This window comes from Globicephala melas, chromosome 5, assembly GCF_963455315.2.
Source record: "Globicephala melas chromosome 5, mGloMel1.2, whole genome shotgun sequence".
NCBI classification, from domain to species: domain Eukaryota; kingdom Metazoa; phylum Chordata; class Mammalia; order Artiodactyla; family Delphinidae; genus Globicephala; species Globicephala melas.
Genome location: NC_083318.1, coordinates 101,562,781 through 101,578,140, shown reverse-complemented (window position 1 = coordinate 101,578,140; position 15,360 = coordinate 101,562,781). Strand labels below are relative to the sequence as shown.

At 40.7% G+C, this 15,360-nt stretch overlaps 1 protein-coding gene across 1 annotated transcript in view; it reads right to left on the bottom strand.

Annotated features, from left to right (window-relative positions):
- Positions 1-15,036, bottom strand: part of CDS1 (CDP-diacylglycerol synthase 1) — a 69,175-nt gene extending 54,139 nt beyond the window's left edge. Inside the window, exon 1 of the mRNA XM_030847083.3 lies at positions 14,377-15,036. Within this exon, the coding sequence (XP_030702943.1) occupies positions 14,377-14,493 (117 nt within the window). The 5' untranslated portion in view covers positions 14,494-15,036. The remainder of the gene's footprint in view (positions 1-14,376) is intronic.
- Positions 15,037-15,360: the final 324 nt, after the last annotated feature.

The following is a 15,360-nucleotide window of genomic DNA, read 5'->3' as shown; positions in this document are numbered from 1 at the left end:
CAGGATCAACCCAAAGAGGAACACACCAAGACACATCATAATTAAAATGGCAAAAATTAAAGATAAAGAGAGAATATTAAAAGCAGCAAGGTAAAAATCAACAAGTTATATAAAAAGGAACTCCCATAAGTTCATCAACTGACTTTTCAGCACAAACTCTGCAGGCCAGAAGGGAGTGGCACGATATACTTAAAGTGTTGAAAGGGGAAAATCTAGCACCAGGAATACTCTACCTGGGAAGGCTTTCATTCAGATTTGATGAAGAGATGAAAAGTTTTGCAGACAAGCAAAAGCTAGAAGAGTTCAACACCACCAAATCATCTTTACAAGAAAAGTCACAAGGACTTCTCTAAGAGAAAAAGAAAAGGCCACAACTAGAAACATGAAAACTACAAAGGAAAAAGCTCATTGGTAAAGGCAAATATATAGTAAAGGTAGTAAATCAACTACATACAAAGCTAGTAGGAAGGCTAAAAGACAAAACTAGTAAAATCATCTATGTCTGTAATAAGGAGTCAAGGAATACACAAAACAAAAAGATGTAAAATATAATGTTGAAAACAGTCATTGTAAGGGTTGGTGAGAACAAATGCACTGTTGTTAAAATGTATTTGAAATTAAGAAATCCGCAACTTAAGACAATCATGTATGTATACAGATTGCTATGTATAAACCTGATGATAACTAGAAACCAAAAATCAAAAATAGACACACACAAAAAAAAGAGGAAATAATCCAAACATAACACTAAAGATAATCATCAAATCATAAGAGACAACAAAAGAAGAAAGGAACAAAAAAGAACTGCAAAAACAATTTAAAAAATGGCACCAAGAACATACATATCAATAACTACTTTCAATGTAAATGGACCAAATGCTCCAATCAAAAGTCACAAAGTGACAGAATGCATATAAAAACAAGGCCTGTATATATGCTGCCTATAAGAAACTCACTTCAGATCTAAAGACACACACAAGACTAAAAGTGAGGAGATGGAAAAAGGTATTCCATGCAAATGGAAATCAAAAGAAAGCCAGGGAAGTAATAATTATATCAGACAAAAATAGACTTTAAGACAAAGACTGTTATAAGAGACAAAGAATATTACATAATGATATTATCAAGTGATCAATTCAAGAAGATATAACAATTGCAAATACATATGCACCCAACATAGGAACACCTAAATAAATAAGGCAAATATTACCAGACATAAAGGGAGAAATTGACAGTAACACAAAAATAGTAGGGGACCTTAACACCCCACTTATATTAATGGACAGATCATTCAGACAGAAAGTCAATAAGGAAACACTGGCCTTAAATGACACATTAAGCCAAATGAATTTAATAGATATATATAGAACATACCATCCAAAAGCAGCAGAATACACATTCTTTTCAAGTGCACGTAGAATACATTCTCCAGGATAGATCACAAGCTGCACGTGTTAGGGCACAAAACAAGCCTTGATAAATTTAAGGAAACTGAAATCATATCAAGCATCATTTCTGACTACAACACTATTTCAATTACAAGAAAAAAATGCAAAAAACCACAAACACGTGGCTAAACACAAAAGGCTAAACAATATGCTACTAAACAACCAATGGCTCACTGAAGAAATCAATGCAGCCAAAAATAAATAAATAAATAAATAAATTTATTTGAAAAAAACTCCAACAAAAATGTCCAGGACCAGATGGCTTCACAAGTGAATTCTAACCAAACATTTAGGGAAGAGTTACCATCTATTTTTCTCAAACTATTGCAAAAATTTGCAGAGGAAGAAATGCTTCCAAACTCATTCTATGGTACCAGCATCACCCTGATACCAAATCCAGAGAAAGATATCACAAAAAATGAAAATTACAGGTCAATATCACTGATAAACATAGATGCAGAAATCCTCAACAAAATATTAGCAAACTGAATCCAACAATATATTTAAAAGATCATACACCATGATCAAGTGGGATCTGTCTCAGATGCAAGGATTTTTCAATATCCACAAATCAATCAACATGATACAACAACAAATTAATAGACTGAATAATAAAAATCATATGATTGTCTCAATAGATGCAGAAAAAGTTTTTGACAAAAATTTTTATGTAAAACACCCATTTATGACAAAAACTGTCAACAAAGTAAGTATACAGGGAGCATACCTCAACATAATACAGGCCATATATGATAAGCCCACAGCTAACATCATACCTAACAGTGAAAAGCTGAAAGCGTTTCCTCTAAGATCAGGAACAGGGTGAGGATGCCCACTCTTGCCACTTTTATTCAACACAGTATTGAAAGTCCTAGCCATAGCAATCAAACAAGAAAAAGAAATAAAAGGAATCCAAACTGGAAAGGAAGAAGTAAAACTGTTACTGTTTGCAGTTGACATATTATACACAGAAAACCCTAAGGATGCCACTAAAAAACTACTAGGGCTCATCAATGATGATAAAGTTGGAGAATACAAAATTAATATACAAAAACCTATTGCATTTCTGTACACTAACAGTGAACTACCAGAAAGAGAAATTGAGGAAACTATCCCATTTACAATCACATCAAAAAGAATAAAATACCTAGGAATAAACTTTCCTAAGGAAATAAAAGACCTGTACTCAGGAAACCATAAGACACTGATGAAAGAAATTGAAGACGACACAAACAGATGGAAAGATATACCATGTTCATGAATTTGGAAGACTAATATTGTTAAAATGACCATACTACCCAAGGCAATCTACAGATTCAATGCAATCCCTAACAAAATACCAATGGCATTTTTCACAAAAGTAGAACAAATAATTTTAAAATTTGTATGGAATCACAAAAGACCCCAAATAGTCAAAACAATCTTGAGAAAGAAGAATGGAGCTGGAAGCATCACATTCCCTGACTTCATACTATACTACAAAGCCACAGTCATCAAAACAGTATAGTACTGGCACAAGAACAGACACATAGATCAATGGAACAGAATAGAGAGCCTAGAAGTAAACCCAGGCACTTATGGTCAATTAATCTATGACAAAGGAGGCAAGAATATACAATGGAGAAAAAACAGTCTCTTCAATAACTGGTGCTGGAAACTGGGCAGCTACATGTGAAAGAGTGCAATTATAACGTTTTCTCATACCATATACAAAAATAAACTCAAAATGGATTAAAGACCTAAATGTAAGACTGGAAATCATAAAAATCCTATAAGAAAACACTGGCAGAACACTATTTGACATAAATTGTAGCAGTATTTTTTTGGATCAGTTTCCTAAAGCAAGGAAATAAAAGCAAAAATAAATAAATGAGACCTAATTAAACTTAAAGACTTTTGCACAGCAGTGAAAACCATCAACAAAACAAAAAGACAACCTACTGAATGAGAGAAAATATATGCAAATGTTGTGACTGATAAGGGATTAATATCAAAATATATAAACAGCTCATACAACTCAATATCAAAAAATCTAAACAACTCAATCAAAAAATAGGCAGAAGACCTGTATAGACATTTTTCCAAAGAAGAGATAGGAATGGCCAAAAGGCACATGAAAAGGTGCTCAACATTACTAATTATCATAGAAATGCAAATCAAAACCACAATGATATATCATCTCACACCTGTCAGAATGACTATCGTCAAAAAGACCACAAATAACAAATGTTGTCAAGGATATGGAGAAAAAGGAACTCTGTGCACTGTTGGTGGGATTGTAAATCGGTGTAGGCACTGTGGAAACAGTACAGAGGTTTCTGAAAAAACTAAAAATAGAACTACCATATGATCCAGCAATTCCACTTCTGGGTATATATCTGAAAAAATCAAAAACACTAATTAAAAAAGATACATGCACCCCAATGTTCAAAGCAGCATTATTTACAATAGCCAACATATGGAAGCAAGCTAGGTGTCATCAACCAATGAATGGATAAAGAAGATGTGGTGTATATATATATATATACAATGGAATGCTACTCAACCATAAAAAGAATAAATTTTGCCATTTGTAACAACGTGGATGGACCTGGAGTGTATTATGCTTAGTGAAATAAGTCAAACAGAGAAAGACAAACAGTGCATCTTATCAATTACCTGCGGACTCTAAAACAAACAAACAAAAACAAAACAAAACAAAAAACACGAAGCTAACAAAACAGAAACAGACTCACAGATATAGAGAACAGACTACTGGTTACCAGGGGGGAGAGGGAAGGGGAGACAGGCGTGATAGGGGTAGGGGATAAAAGGTACCAATTACTGTGTATAAAGTAAATAACTACAAGGATATAAGGTACAGAAAAAAAAATATGTTTTTTCAAAAAAGGAGACAATCCTAATGAAACAGGTCAAACAGACACTATCATTGCTGTTTTACTTATAGGTAAACTATGATCAAAAGCATTTGCTCTGGTGGTGTGATTTTTTATAAAGTTATTTAAAACCCAAACTGACTTCTAAGAGTACATGGACAAGAACTATGTGTGTATGCTGGGGCCGTTACACACAGATGGTCACTGTAGAACCTCCAGGGATAGAGTGGCTAAGGAATTTTAAGAAAAGAGTTGCCTCATGCTCAGTTTTGAAGTTGTTCATTCTGCTGTAAGGAACAGCCTCCACTCCTATGTCCTTCCGTCTCCTATACCCACCCCTAGCAGCAACCTTTATTAAAGAGTGCTACACACACAAATGCTTTGGGAGAGTGGTTTACTGAGGGGGGAATTGGGGGAAGGGGACTGAACTGGGTCAGAGGGAAGAGAATATTCACAGGAGGTGAATACAGGCAGAAGGAGCATTGAGCAGAATCTTGGGCCAGAAGTGATACTAGGAATGAAAGCGCCTAGGGATTCAAAACGTTTAGGAATCTCAAACCAAACTCAGGCTTTATTAGCACCAAGGTTTTGTCAAATTTCATCACCCCTTCTAACTGATCCTTTATCCATAAAATGGAAACATTTAATATAATGCCAAGGACTCAGTTAAGTCAATGAAATAGTAAGCTATTATTACTATCGAATCCAATTCCTCATTAAGTGGCTTAACAAATAAAATGTTAGCCTTGAGGCTGTATTATCAGTTTTCATAAAGCAATAATAAACTTTTGTTTACTAACTACAACTTTCTTACTAAACATTTATAAAATTAAATGTGACATTATACCAAAAATGACAAATGAAACAAATGTCACATTTCCACTGTGACACTGAGTCAGTTGGCCCCACAGCAACTTAAACAAAGAGAGATGTTGACTAGTAAACCACCGGACAGGACATCTCCTGAAAACATCAGGGAACCTGCTGTTAGTCGGATGTGCCAGCAGGTTTTTGACATCTAGAATGATGGAACACATCACATTTTTTTCTTTGCTTTGCTCTCTTTTTTTTCACCTTCAGTAACCCAGAGCGTTGCAGACTTAGTGTGAGTGGTAGTCGAGACAGTGACTAATGGAAATGGCTCCATAAGGGCACATGACCAGGTTGCAGAAAGAGCACCAGACTAGGAGTCAGGAGTTGCAAGTACAGTGATCACTCAGTACCTGGTGGGAGTAGGGGAAGGGGGGTGGGGAATAGTTCCTGGACACCCTCAGATACAAAAATCAGAGAATATAACCTACACAATCCTCTCATACACTTTAAATCATCTCTAGATTACTTATAAAACCCAATACAATGTAAATAGTTGTAAGTACAATGTAAACAGTTGTGAGTATGCAGAAAATTCAAGTTTTGCTTGTTGGAACGGTCTAGGATTTTTTTTTTTTTTTTCAAATATCTTGATCCACAGTTGGTTGAATCCACGGATTTGCAACCCACGGATATGAGGGCTGACGGTACTGATTCCACCTCTAACTAGCACTATGACAAAAGGCAAAACACTTAACCCTAAAGAAACTCAGCCCTTGGTTTCCTTAAAAAATAAAGCCATTGGACTTTCAGCACACCACCTCAAAGTCCACTTGGCAATAATGGTGATGTGCCACAACCCTCCCCAGTAGTTCATAAGCTTTGTGAGAAGAAGAAATACTATTGGCCTCACTTTTGACTCACAAGAGGCTGGCAGACGACCTTGCGCAGTGGCTGGCATTTATTAGGCACTATGTAAATATGTGTTGAATGAACTGAGTCTGTCAGCTCATGCTAACATTTAAGATTAAAATAGTTCTCAACTGTTCTTGCTAGGTGAGTAATTTTGGCCAAGTCACCTTGCTTGGGAGCTCAGTAGCACTTACATAAAATGAGGGCTTCTGACTATGAAAGACTACTCTTTTCCAAATGTAAAATGATAATGAAAGTATTTCTGGTAAATGGTGGATGAAAGTTGAAAAAATTAAATTTTCTTTATTACCCTGTAAATCTAATTCCTACAGTGAAATGTACTTAGAAAATAAGAGCAAAAGTACTTTACAAATATTGATTTATTTATACCTCACATTACCTTACAGATAAGTAATCACATCCTTTTTGTAACTGAAAAAATTTAGGCTCAGAAAGGTTAAGTAAAGTGCCCAAGTTTACACAGCTCTAAGCAATGTAGCCAGGATGCAGAAAGGAAATTAAAATGACAATTTTCCTCCAAAGTGATCTACAAATTCAATGCAACCGCAATCATCTCATTAGGCTTTTTTTGTGTGTGGAAATGTACAGACTGATTCTAAAATTTATATGAAAATGCAAAGGACCTAGAAGAGCGAAAACCACCTGGGGAAAAGAACTAAAACTGAAGGACTTACACTACCTGTTTTCAAAAGTTATTATAAAGTTGTTACTGCGGTACTGGCATAAAAGAAAAAAAAATGTCAATGGAACAGAAGACAGAGTCCAGAAATAAATCCACATTTCTATGGCCAACTGATTTCAACAAAGTTGAAAGGTAAATTCAATACATGATGCTGGAATAATTAAATATCCATATGTGAAAGGAAGGAAGGAAGAAGAAAAAACTTTGATCTGTACTTCACACCATTTACAAAAATTAATTCAAAACAAATCATAGACATTTACATAAAGATATAAAAATTCCATAAAATCTTTGGGACCTAGGGTTAGGCAAAGATTTCTTAAATATGACAACAAGTATGATTTATATAAGAAAAACTGATAAATAAAAGTACTTCAAAATTAAAATTTTCTGCTTTTCAAAAGAAAGTGTTGGGCTTCCCTGGTGGCACAGTGGTTAAGAATCCACCTGCCAACACGGGGGACACGGGTTCAAGCCCTGGTCCGGGAAGATCCCACATGCTGCAGACCAACTAGGCCCGTGTGCCACAACTACTGAGCCTGTGCTCTAGAGCCCGCGAGCCACAACTATTGAAGCCTGCACGCCTAGAGCCCGTGCTCCACAACAAGAGAAGCCACCGCAATGAGAAGCCCGTGCACTGCAACGAAGAGTAGCCCCCCGCTCTCTGCAACTAGAGAAAGCCCGCATGCAGCAATGAAGACCCAACACAGCCAAAAATAAGTAAATAAAATTTTAAAAATAAATAAATAGTAAATCCTAGAAGATTTCCAAAATCATTATAAAAAAAAAAAAGACAGTGTTAAGAGAATGAAAAAACAGCTATAGACTGGGAAAAGATATTTGCAAATCACATGTCAAATAAAGGTCTTGTGTCCACAACACATAAAGAATTCTCAAAATTCAATAAGGAAACAATCAACTCAATTAAAATACATGGGCAAAATATTTGAACAGACATCTCACCAAAGGCAATACACAGATGGCAAATTAGCATATGAAGAAATGTTCAACATCTTAGTTACTAGGGAAATGCAAATCAAAACCGCAGTAAGATACTATGACACATCTTCTAGCATAGCTAAAATTTAAAACTGAACATACCAAGTCTCAGAGAAGATGTGTTGAAACTGGACCTCTCACACACTGCTGGTGGAAGTGTGAAATGGTACAACCACTTTGGAAAGCAGTTTGGCAGTTTCTTAAAAAGTTAAGTAATACATCCATCCTATGACATAGTCATTTCATTCCTAGGTATCTGCCCCAAATAAATGAAAGTATATATCCACACAAAGACTGTACACAATGTTCATGGCAGCTATATTTGTAATAGCTCCAAACTAGAAACAACTCAAATGTTGAAAAAAACGAATTGGGCTACATCCATACAGTGGAATACTACTCGGCAACAAAAATGAACTATTGAAGTATGCAACAATATGGATGAATTTCAAAATTATGCTCAGTAAAAAGAAGCCAGACATGGACTTACCTGGTGGGGCAGTGGTTAAGAATCCGCCTGCCAACGCGGGGGACACAGGTTCGAGCCCTGGTCCGGGAAGATCCCACATGCCACGGAGCAGCAAAGCCCGTGCACCACAACTACTGAGCCTGTGCTCTAGAGCTCACGAGTCACAACTACTGAGCCCACAAGCCACAACTACTGAAGCCCATGTGCCTAGAGCTCGTGCTCCGCAACAAGAGAAGCCACCGCGATGAGAAGCCCCCGCACTGCAATGAAGAGTAGCCCCTGCTCACTGCAACTAGAGAAAGCCTGCGCACAGCAATGAAGACCCAATGCAGCCAAAAAATAAATTAAAAATAAACAAATAAAAGAAGCCAGACAAAATGTACATATAGTACGTATATGTATACATACATATGCATATGCGTATATGCATACACGTATGTTTAGAATTCCACTTATATAACATTCTAGAAAATACATACTCATCTATAGTGCCAAAAAGCAGATCAGTGGTTATCAAGGTGTAGAAGGGGAATTACAGAAGGGCAGGAGCAGACTTTTAGTGGTGACAGGGTTTGTTCATCATCTTTACTGCAGTGATGAACTCATCAGTGTTGCACATGTCCAACTGCACAGTGTAAGTATGGTCACTTTAGTGTTTGTCACTTGTAGCTATGGTGACTCCTGAAGAGTGCGCAGGAGCCAGCGGACAAGGAAAGAGGACTGAGGTGCTTCTCAATACTGGAGAATGGAAAGCAGGAAGAACAAGGGCATGGGATTCCAGACCATTCAAGATGATGGCTCCAAAGTCTCTAAACTAATGAAGGTAAGCAGCAGTTTAGAATGAAACAAAGGATAATGTACTAAATCAATCACAATTTCCACCCCTTTTACACCTGGTCCCATAAAAAGTGAGTCAATCAGGGTCAGCTTCTCCACTATAGATCCCTTGAGGTTCACACTGATCCCATGCTGTACCTAGTACAGCATTAAAATTGCAAACAAGCAAAAGGAAACCCTCAAATGACACAGAGCTCTGTGCCTAAAAGGAGGGGGCCTTTTAAAAATCTTGAAGCTAAACAGGTCTTACTTGAAAGAATGGTAGGTTATACTACTCATTTCAGCATTTTCTCTCAGTCTCTTCATTGTTTCCATGTATTTTAAAGATGTGAGAAAGAAACTACATGCCTTCACCCCACAAAGCTTACTGCCTCCATGAACATGACTTTAGAATCCAATCATCTTCATTACCATAGCTTTACTATTCCCAGATGCTTGCTCTGGAGCTAACTGTTCATCACAAGAACTTCTGAAAAACATCAATCCTTTAATAGGAAGCACCAACGAACAAGTTTCCTCCTAAAACTCTTTGATCCCTTGCCTCAAAATCCTTGCCTGGCAATTGCCACCAATCCCAAACTGTTACATTGTGATCCTTACCCAGTCCTGATCAAGACCCTGCATTGAAAGACCTGCCTTAAACCAAACTTCCAATTCTCAATAAAATCCAACCTTGCCTTTCCCCCTCCAAGCTCTGCCAAAGCTTAGTATTGAGGTGGTGTTTTTCCTCACCACAGGAAGCAATAAACTCAACTTTGTCTTATCAGCTGGTGGGTTGGTGATATCTGGGGAGCCAGCATTCAAAAACTGTTGTTAAATAAAATGAATATGCTGCAAATGACAACATGGAAACTTATTTGGGTGATAACAGTGACTAACAATTGATGAACAATTGGGGAATACCAACTTACATTTTATTCTGGACATCTAGATCTACATATTCATATTTTATTAATGGCCTATATTTAGATGGAAAAAATATAGAAAATGTTTAGTACCTTCAAGTGACACCAAGACAACTCACAGTGAAGTGTACCAAAGTGAAGAATTTATGGAAATACAAGTTCCAAAATTAAAAATTTATTTTTTAAATATTAGAATATTTTTGAAAGAAACTACACCCATCTCAAATGAGGAAGGACAGAAGTTAATTGACCTCCAGACTGTTTCACCCTCAACTTTGCAAACCCAAATCTGTATCAGAGTAGCATCCCCACATATGAGTACATGGGGTCCTCGTCTGACCAGTGCACTATTCCACCTGTGCTCCCTGTACTGGCCACGGATTCCCTGTGCACCCCCTTCTCTCCCACTTCCGGTTCACTCAGTTAGGTCTTAGCTTCACTTCAATTGCTCAATCTCTCTCAATCCATCCAGGGCTTCAACAGCCCTCTTTGAGCTTCCGTCCACTTTCTTGCCTACCCTAACTGTGTTCAATCCTGGCCCCCCTGGCTCACTCACTCCTCTCTGGCATCCTTGTCCTGGCATTCCCGACCACAATCACTCCCAGTGCCTTTCTTATTCTCAGTTATTAAATGGGAAATATTCCTAACCCATATAGCTGAGGAACAAAAAAAGAAAGATGTGATATTACTGTTTTCTCTAAATCACTCTACAAGCATCAACTATTATGACTACTACTGCTACTGAGTTAAGAACCATGTTAATTCAATACATAACAAATTTGTGTTATTTTAGTTCAACTGAAGCTTCACTGAGTTTGATAATTCTGCCAGTTGCCTCTTGGTCATCTTACATCACACTCTCTAAAATGACATTCCAAAGGTGTCCCAGTCAGAGATGAGCTCTAGTTCCAGCTCTGCTACCCATTTAAGGTCATTTCGGGCAATAACAAACGCAGTCTAGGGCAAGTTTATTATTTAAAAATACACACACACACACACACACACACATATATATACACACTCACACACATATATATGTATATATGTATGGTTGAACTAAATTGTTTCTAAGATCTCTTGACGCTCTGTGTTTCTCAGACCCTACTTTACTGGGAAAATTTAAAGCATCAAACACTGATCTCTCCTCTTCTGCTTTTCAAAATGTTTCTGTATCTAACCTCGATTCCTTCTTTCCTTTCCTTGAATACTCCAACCACCTGTACTCTCCACACCATGTCTACTTTCTTTTTCCTAGGGACTGCCCACCCTCATATCAGCATCTGCACTCCCACTTCTTTCCTCCTTCCTTCCTTCCTTCCTTCCTCCTTTCTTCCTCCCTCTCTCCCTCCCTTCCTCTCTTTCTTTCTCCCTCCCTCCCTCTCTCTCTTTCTTTATCTTTGGCTGCGTTGGGTCTTCTTTGCTGCACACGGGCCTTATCTAGTTGAGGTGCACGAGCTTCTCATTGCGGTGGCTTGCCTATGTTGTGGGGCACAGGCTCTAGACACGTGGGCTTCAGTAGTTGCAGCACGCAGGCTTCAGTAGTTGTGGCTTGCAGGCTCTAGAGCGCAGGCTCAGTAGTTGTGGCGCGCGGGCTTAGATGCTCTGGGGCATGTGGGTTCTTCCCGGACCAGGGCTTGAACCCGTATCCCCTGCATCGGCAGGCGGATTCTTAACCACTGCACCACCAGAAGTCCACTGACTTCTTTATATGAATACCTATCTTCCCTTCTTTGAAAAAGGATATTTTCACTTGATCCTCCAAGTCCTCTCTAGCTGCTATCCTGTACTCCCTTCCACCGGCACTTCCTACAATTACTACCAATATTTTACATCTCACGTTCCTCGGCCTAAAACGTGGCTTCTCTTAAGATCTTTTGCTGGGACTTCCCTGATGGCACAGTGGTTAAGAATCCGTCTGCCAATGCAGGGGACACGGGTTCGAGCCCTGGTCCGGGAAGACCCCACATGCCACAGAGCAACTAAGCCCGTGTACCACAACTACTGAGCCCGTGTGCTGCAACTACTGAAGCCCACGCGCCTAGAGCCCGTGCTCCGCAACAAAAGAAGCCACTGCAATGAGAACCTCGTGCACCACAACGAAGAGTAGCCCCCACTTGCCGCAACTAGAGAAAGCCTGTGCACAGCAACGAAGACCCAATGCAGCCATAAATAAAAATAAAGAAAGAAATTGAGAGGGAAATTAAATGAATGAGTATTATAAAAATATAAAAGATCTTTTGCTAAATTCCATGTTCTCTTCCCCTTCCTCATTTCTAAATACTAGTGAGAATATCCTCTAAGCAATTCTCTGGACCACAGAACTTTCTCTCAGTATGTCTCCAGGTCCTAAACAATGAGAAGGTCATGTTAATAATGCCGTTATAAGAAAAGACTACAAAATGGCACAGGAGTATACCATAACAGCAGAATATAACACACTTCCTGCACTTCTTTCATTAATTCCATAAGAGTTTTGCCTTTACTGCAACTTGAATAGAGAAGGCACTTAAAAGAATTTCAATGGACCAAATATTAACCAGCCTCCGATGTGCAAACTGATTTTATAATGGTCCTTGACCTGGAAATACAGGTGCATTCAAATATACACCCTGATAAGAAAGGACATACAGAGGATAGAGTTCAGTGACACAAAGCTTGCCAAGTCAAAAGTTCCTTGCAATAAACTCTAAAAGTATGCAATATTTTAGATATGGTTTAGAAAATGCTCATCCTTGTCTAAGAAATCTTAACAGAACAGGTTACACATGGCAACACCTACTCTCAGGAAAAAAATCCCGCTGGGTATGTATTAATGAAAACCAATAGTGTGGCATCTATAAATAAATAAATAAATATGCAGTGAGGTAACCCACTCACAGATAGCTAGAGACAACAGTTCTAATGAGTCAAATCAAACCAGAGAAGTAGTTTCCATTTTAAATATATTAGGGTGTTAAGAAACTAATTAATTCAAAAGTTATTTTATGGATGGCTTCCTTGAACATGTTTTTTCTTATTAAAAGCTTGTTCCAGTTAAGGAAGTGAACATGGGGAAGCTGGTATTTCCTTGATTCTAAACTGTATCAGTGCTAAAACAAAACAAACCCCAACCTAATTAATTCTATTTTTGTTCTAGTTTCCAAGGCAGTTTTCACAAAAACTATTCTTTGCCCACTCTTTTTAGCTTTGTAACATCAACCTTCAGAAGCTAGAAACTGTTACACTTTGTATAATTCCTTGATACATATGTTCTATCACAGACTCATTGTATTCCACCTGCCTATCAAGGGTAGGGGGAAAAATAGGATCTGTCTTCCCATTGATTCTAAAGTTTCATGCCTAAAATCACTGTTAAATTTATTATTTCATGATATTGTGGGATATGTTCCTGCCAGAGCTTTATAAGGGGTGACCTCAAGTTCATCAACAGCAAGTTCCAGGTGGAACCTCCCCCAAATCAGAACTTCTGAGTTCTGATGAGTGAGTGAGTCTCAGCAACAGTGCAAACCAGAAAAAAGGGAATCAGGAAACAGTTTCTAGTTCCAAAAGGCCACCGACTTGACCTTGAGCAATCTACTTCACTTCTGTAATTCAAACTGCAATACCTGCTTCCAAAAAAGAATGCTTCTAGGAATAGCTTAAGTGCTTTGAGTTTCTAAGATAAAATGGAATTTTATAAATAGAAGATTTCATAAAACAATCTATTGCCTGGCCCAATTTCCTAAACTTATTACCAAATAAGCTGCACTTTGACTTTCTTCTACCTTTAAAAAGAATAGTGGCATTACATCTGCTTACAAAGGCAATCTACAGAAATGGGAATTTTAAAAGTCCTCATGAATTAACGTGTCAGGTAAAATGAAATCTACTGCTGCACTGTCGGCCGTGGAGGGTCACAACTGGGTCACGTGTAGGAGCCTCTCAAACGTCCAAAATCTATTATACTGAAAAAGGATAGAGGAAACGAAAGTGCTGATGGGGGAGCGCGAGAAGCCAAGCCTCCAGCGTCAGGATCCAATGACATGTTAGAAGCGAAGGTGCATGACTTAAGTTTAGTTCTTACTAACTGTGCTCCTCTCCCGAGAAGAGGTGTGAAGTGGCAGCTACTAGAAAGCTGCAGCTCTCAGGGTGGCAGGCTCCATCCCGATTCTAGCGTCGGCCCCAGATCCCGGGAAGGGGGACTGGAATGGGCAGAAACTAAATTAGAGTCAAGCGGTCGAGGTCATACTGGGAAACGCACCATCGCTAGGGTCCGGGTCCCACTTGAGGGAGAAGGAAACAAAGCCAGGCCGGGAGGGCGGCGCAGCCCGCAACTTCACCTGACATTCAGTGGGGCCCCACCCTCCCTCCCAGGTGTCCCGGCCCCAGCCAGGACCCAGCCGGGGCGCGGGTGTGCGCCTCTCGCGGCTCTACTTACTTTGTCACTGGTGCTCTCGGTTTCGTGGTCGCCGCCGGCCGCCTCTCCCTCGCGGGGTGGCGGCGCCACCGCTCCCACGGGGCCGGGGCAGCCTCCCCGGTGCCTGAGCTCCCACATGTCCCGCTCCCGCGCGGCCGTGGCGCTCTCCTCCAGCGTCCCGAAACCCGAGCTGCACGCGCGGACTCGCCGGCTGGCCGCCCTGCCACCCCGCAGCTACACAACCGACGTCCCGCAAAGCCACGGCCACTAACACGCCCCCACCGTGGAGGCGCCGCCGCCGCCTCCTGCAGCGCCGGGTCACCCCCAAAACGGCATCAACGAGCGAGCGCTCGAGGCCGCCCCCTGCGAGCGCGGGGCCGGTAGAGAGAAGAGGGGCGGGAGCCGGGGGCGAGCTCGGAGTGCGGGTCAGGCTCGGGGCGCCCGGCCCGAGCGGAGAAGGTGGGGGCGCGGCGGAGCGCGGCCGCTGGTTGCCAGGTGCGCGTCCCCACGCAGAGGCCCAGGTGGGAGGAGAAGAAAGGACGGGGAGGGAAGGAGGAAGCGTGACCCGTTTTAGCGCTTCACCGGGCTCCGGCCGCCCGGGCCCTGCCACTCCCCGCCCCGCCCCCAGACTCAGGAGTCGGCAGGTCCCGGCCCCCCTACACCTTTCTCTGGGTTGCTGCCTCCCGCAGCCAGGTCACGCGCCGCAAGCCCCGCCCCACCCCGCCCCTCTGCGCTGCACTGCGGTTCCCACAGCCCCGCCTCCATCGCGGAGGGGTGACGTCATGGGTCCGGACCGAGGCTCCGCCCGGGTCTCTGCGAGCACACAGGTGGCGGCGCTGAGAAAATGTGCGGGCTGGAACAAAGGTGAGGAGCAGGGAGGTGGAGGAGGGATGAGCAGCTTGCTTAGAAGTGAGGCGTGAGAACTTGTGGACTCGTCACGGAGCAACTGGGCTGAAAGAACTACTCGAAGACGCCTGGTCAATACTGACAGCACTCAGCACTACC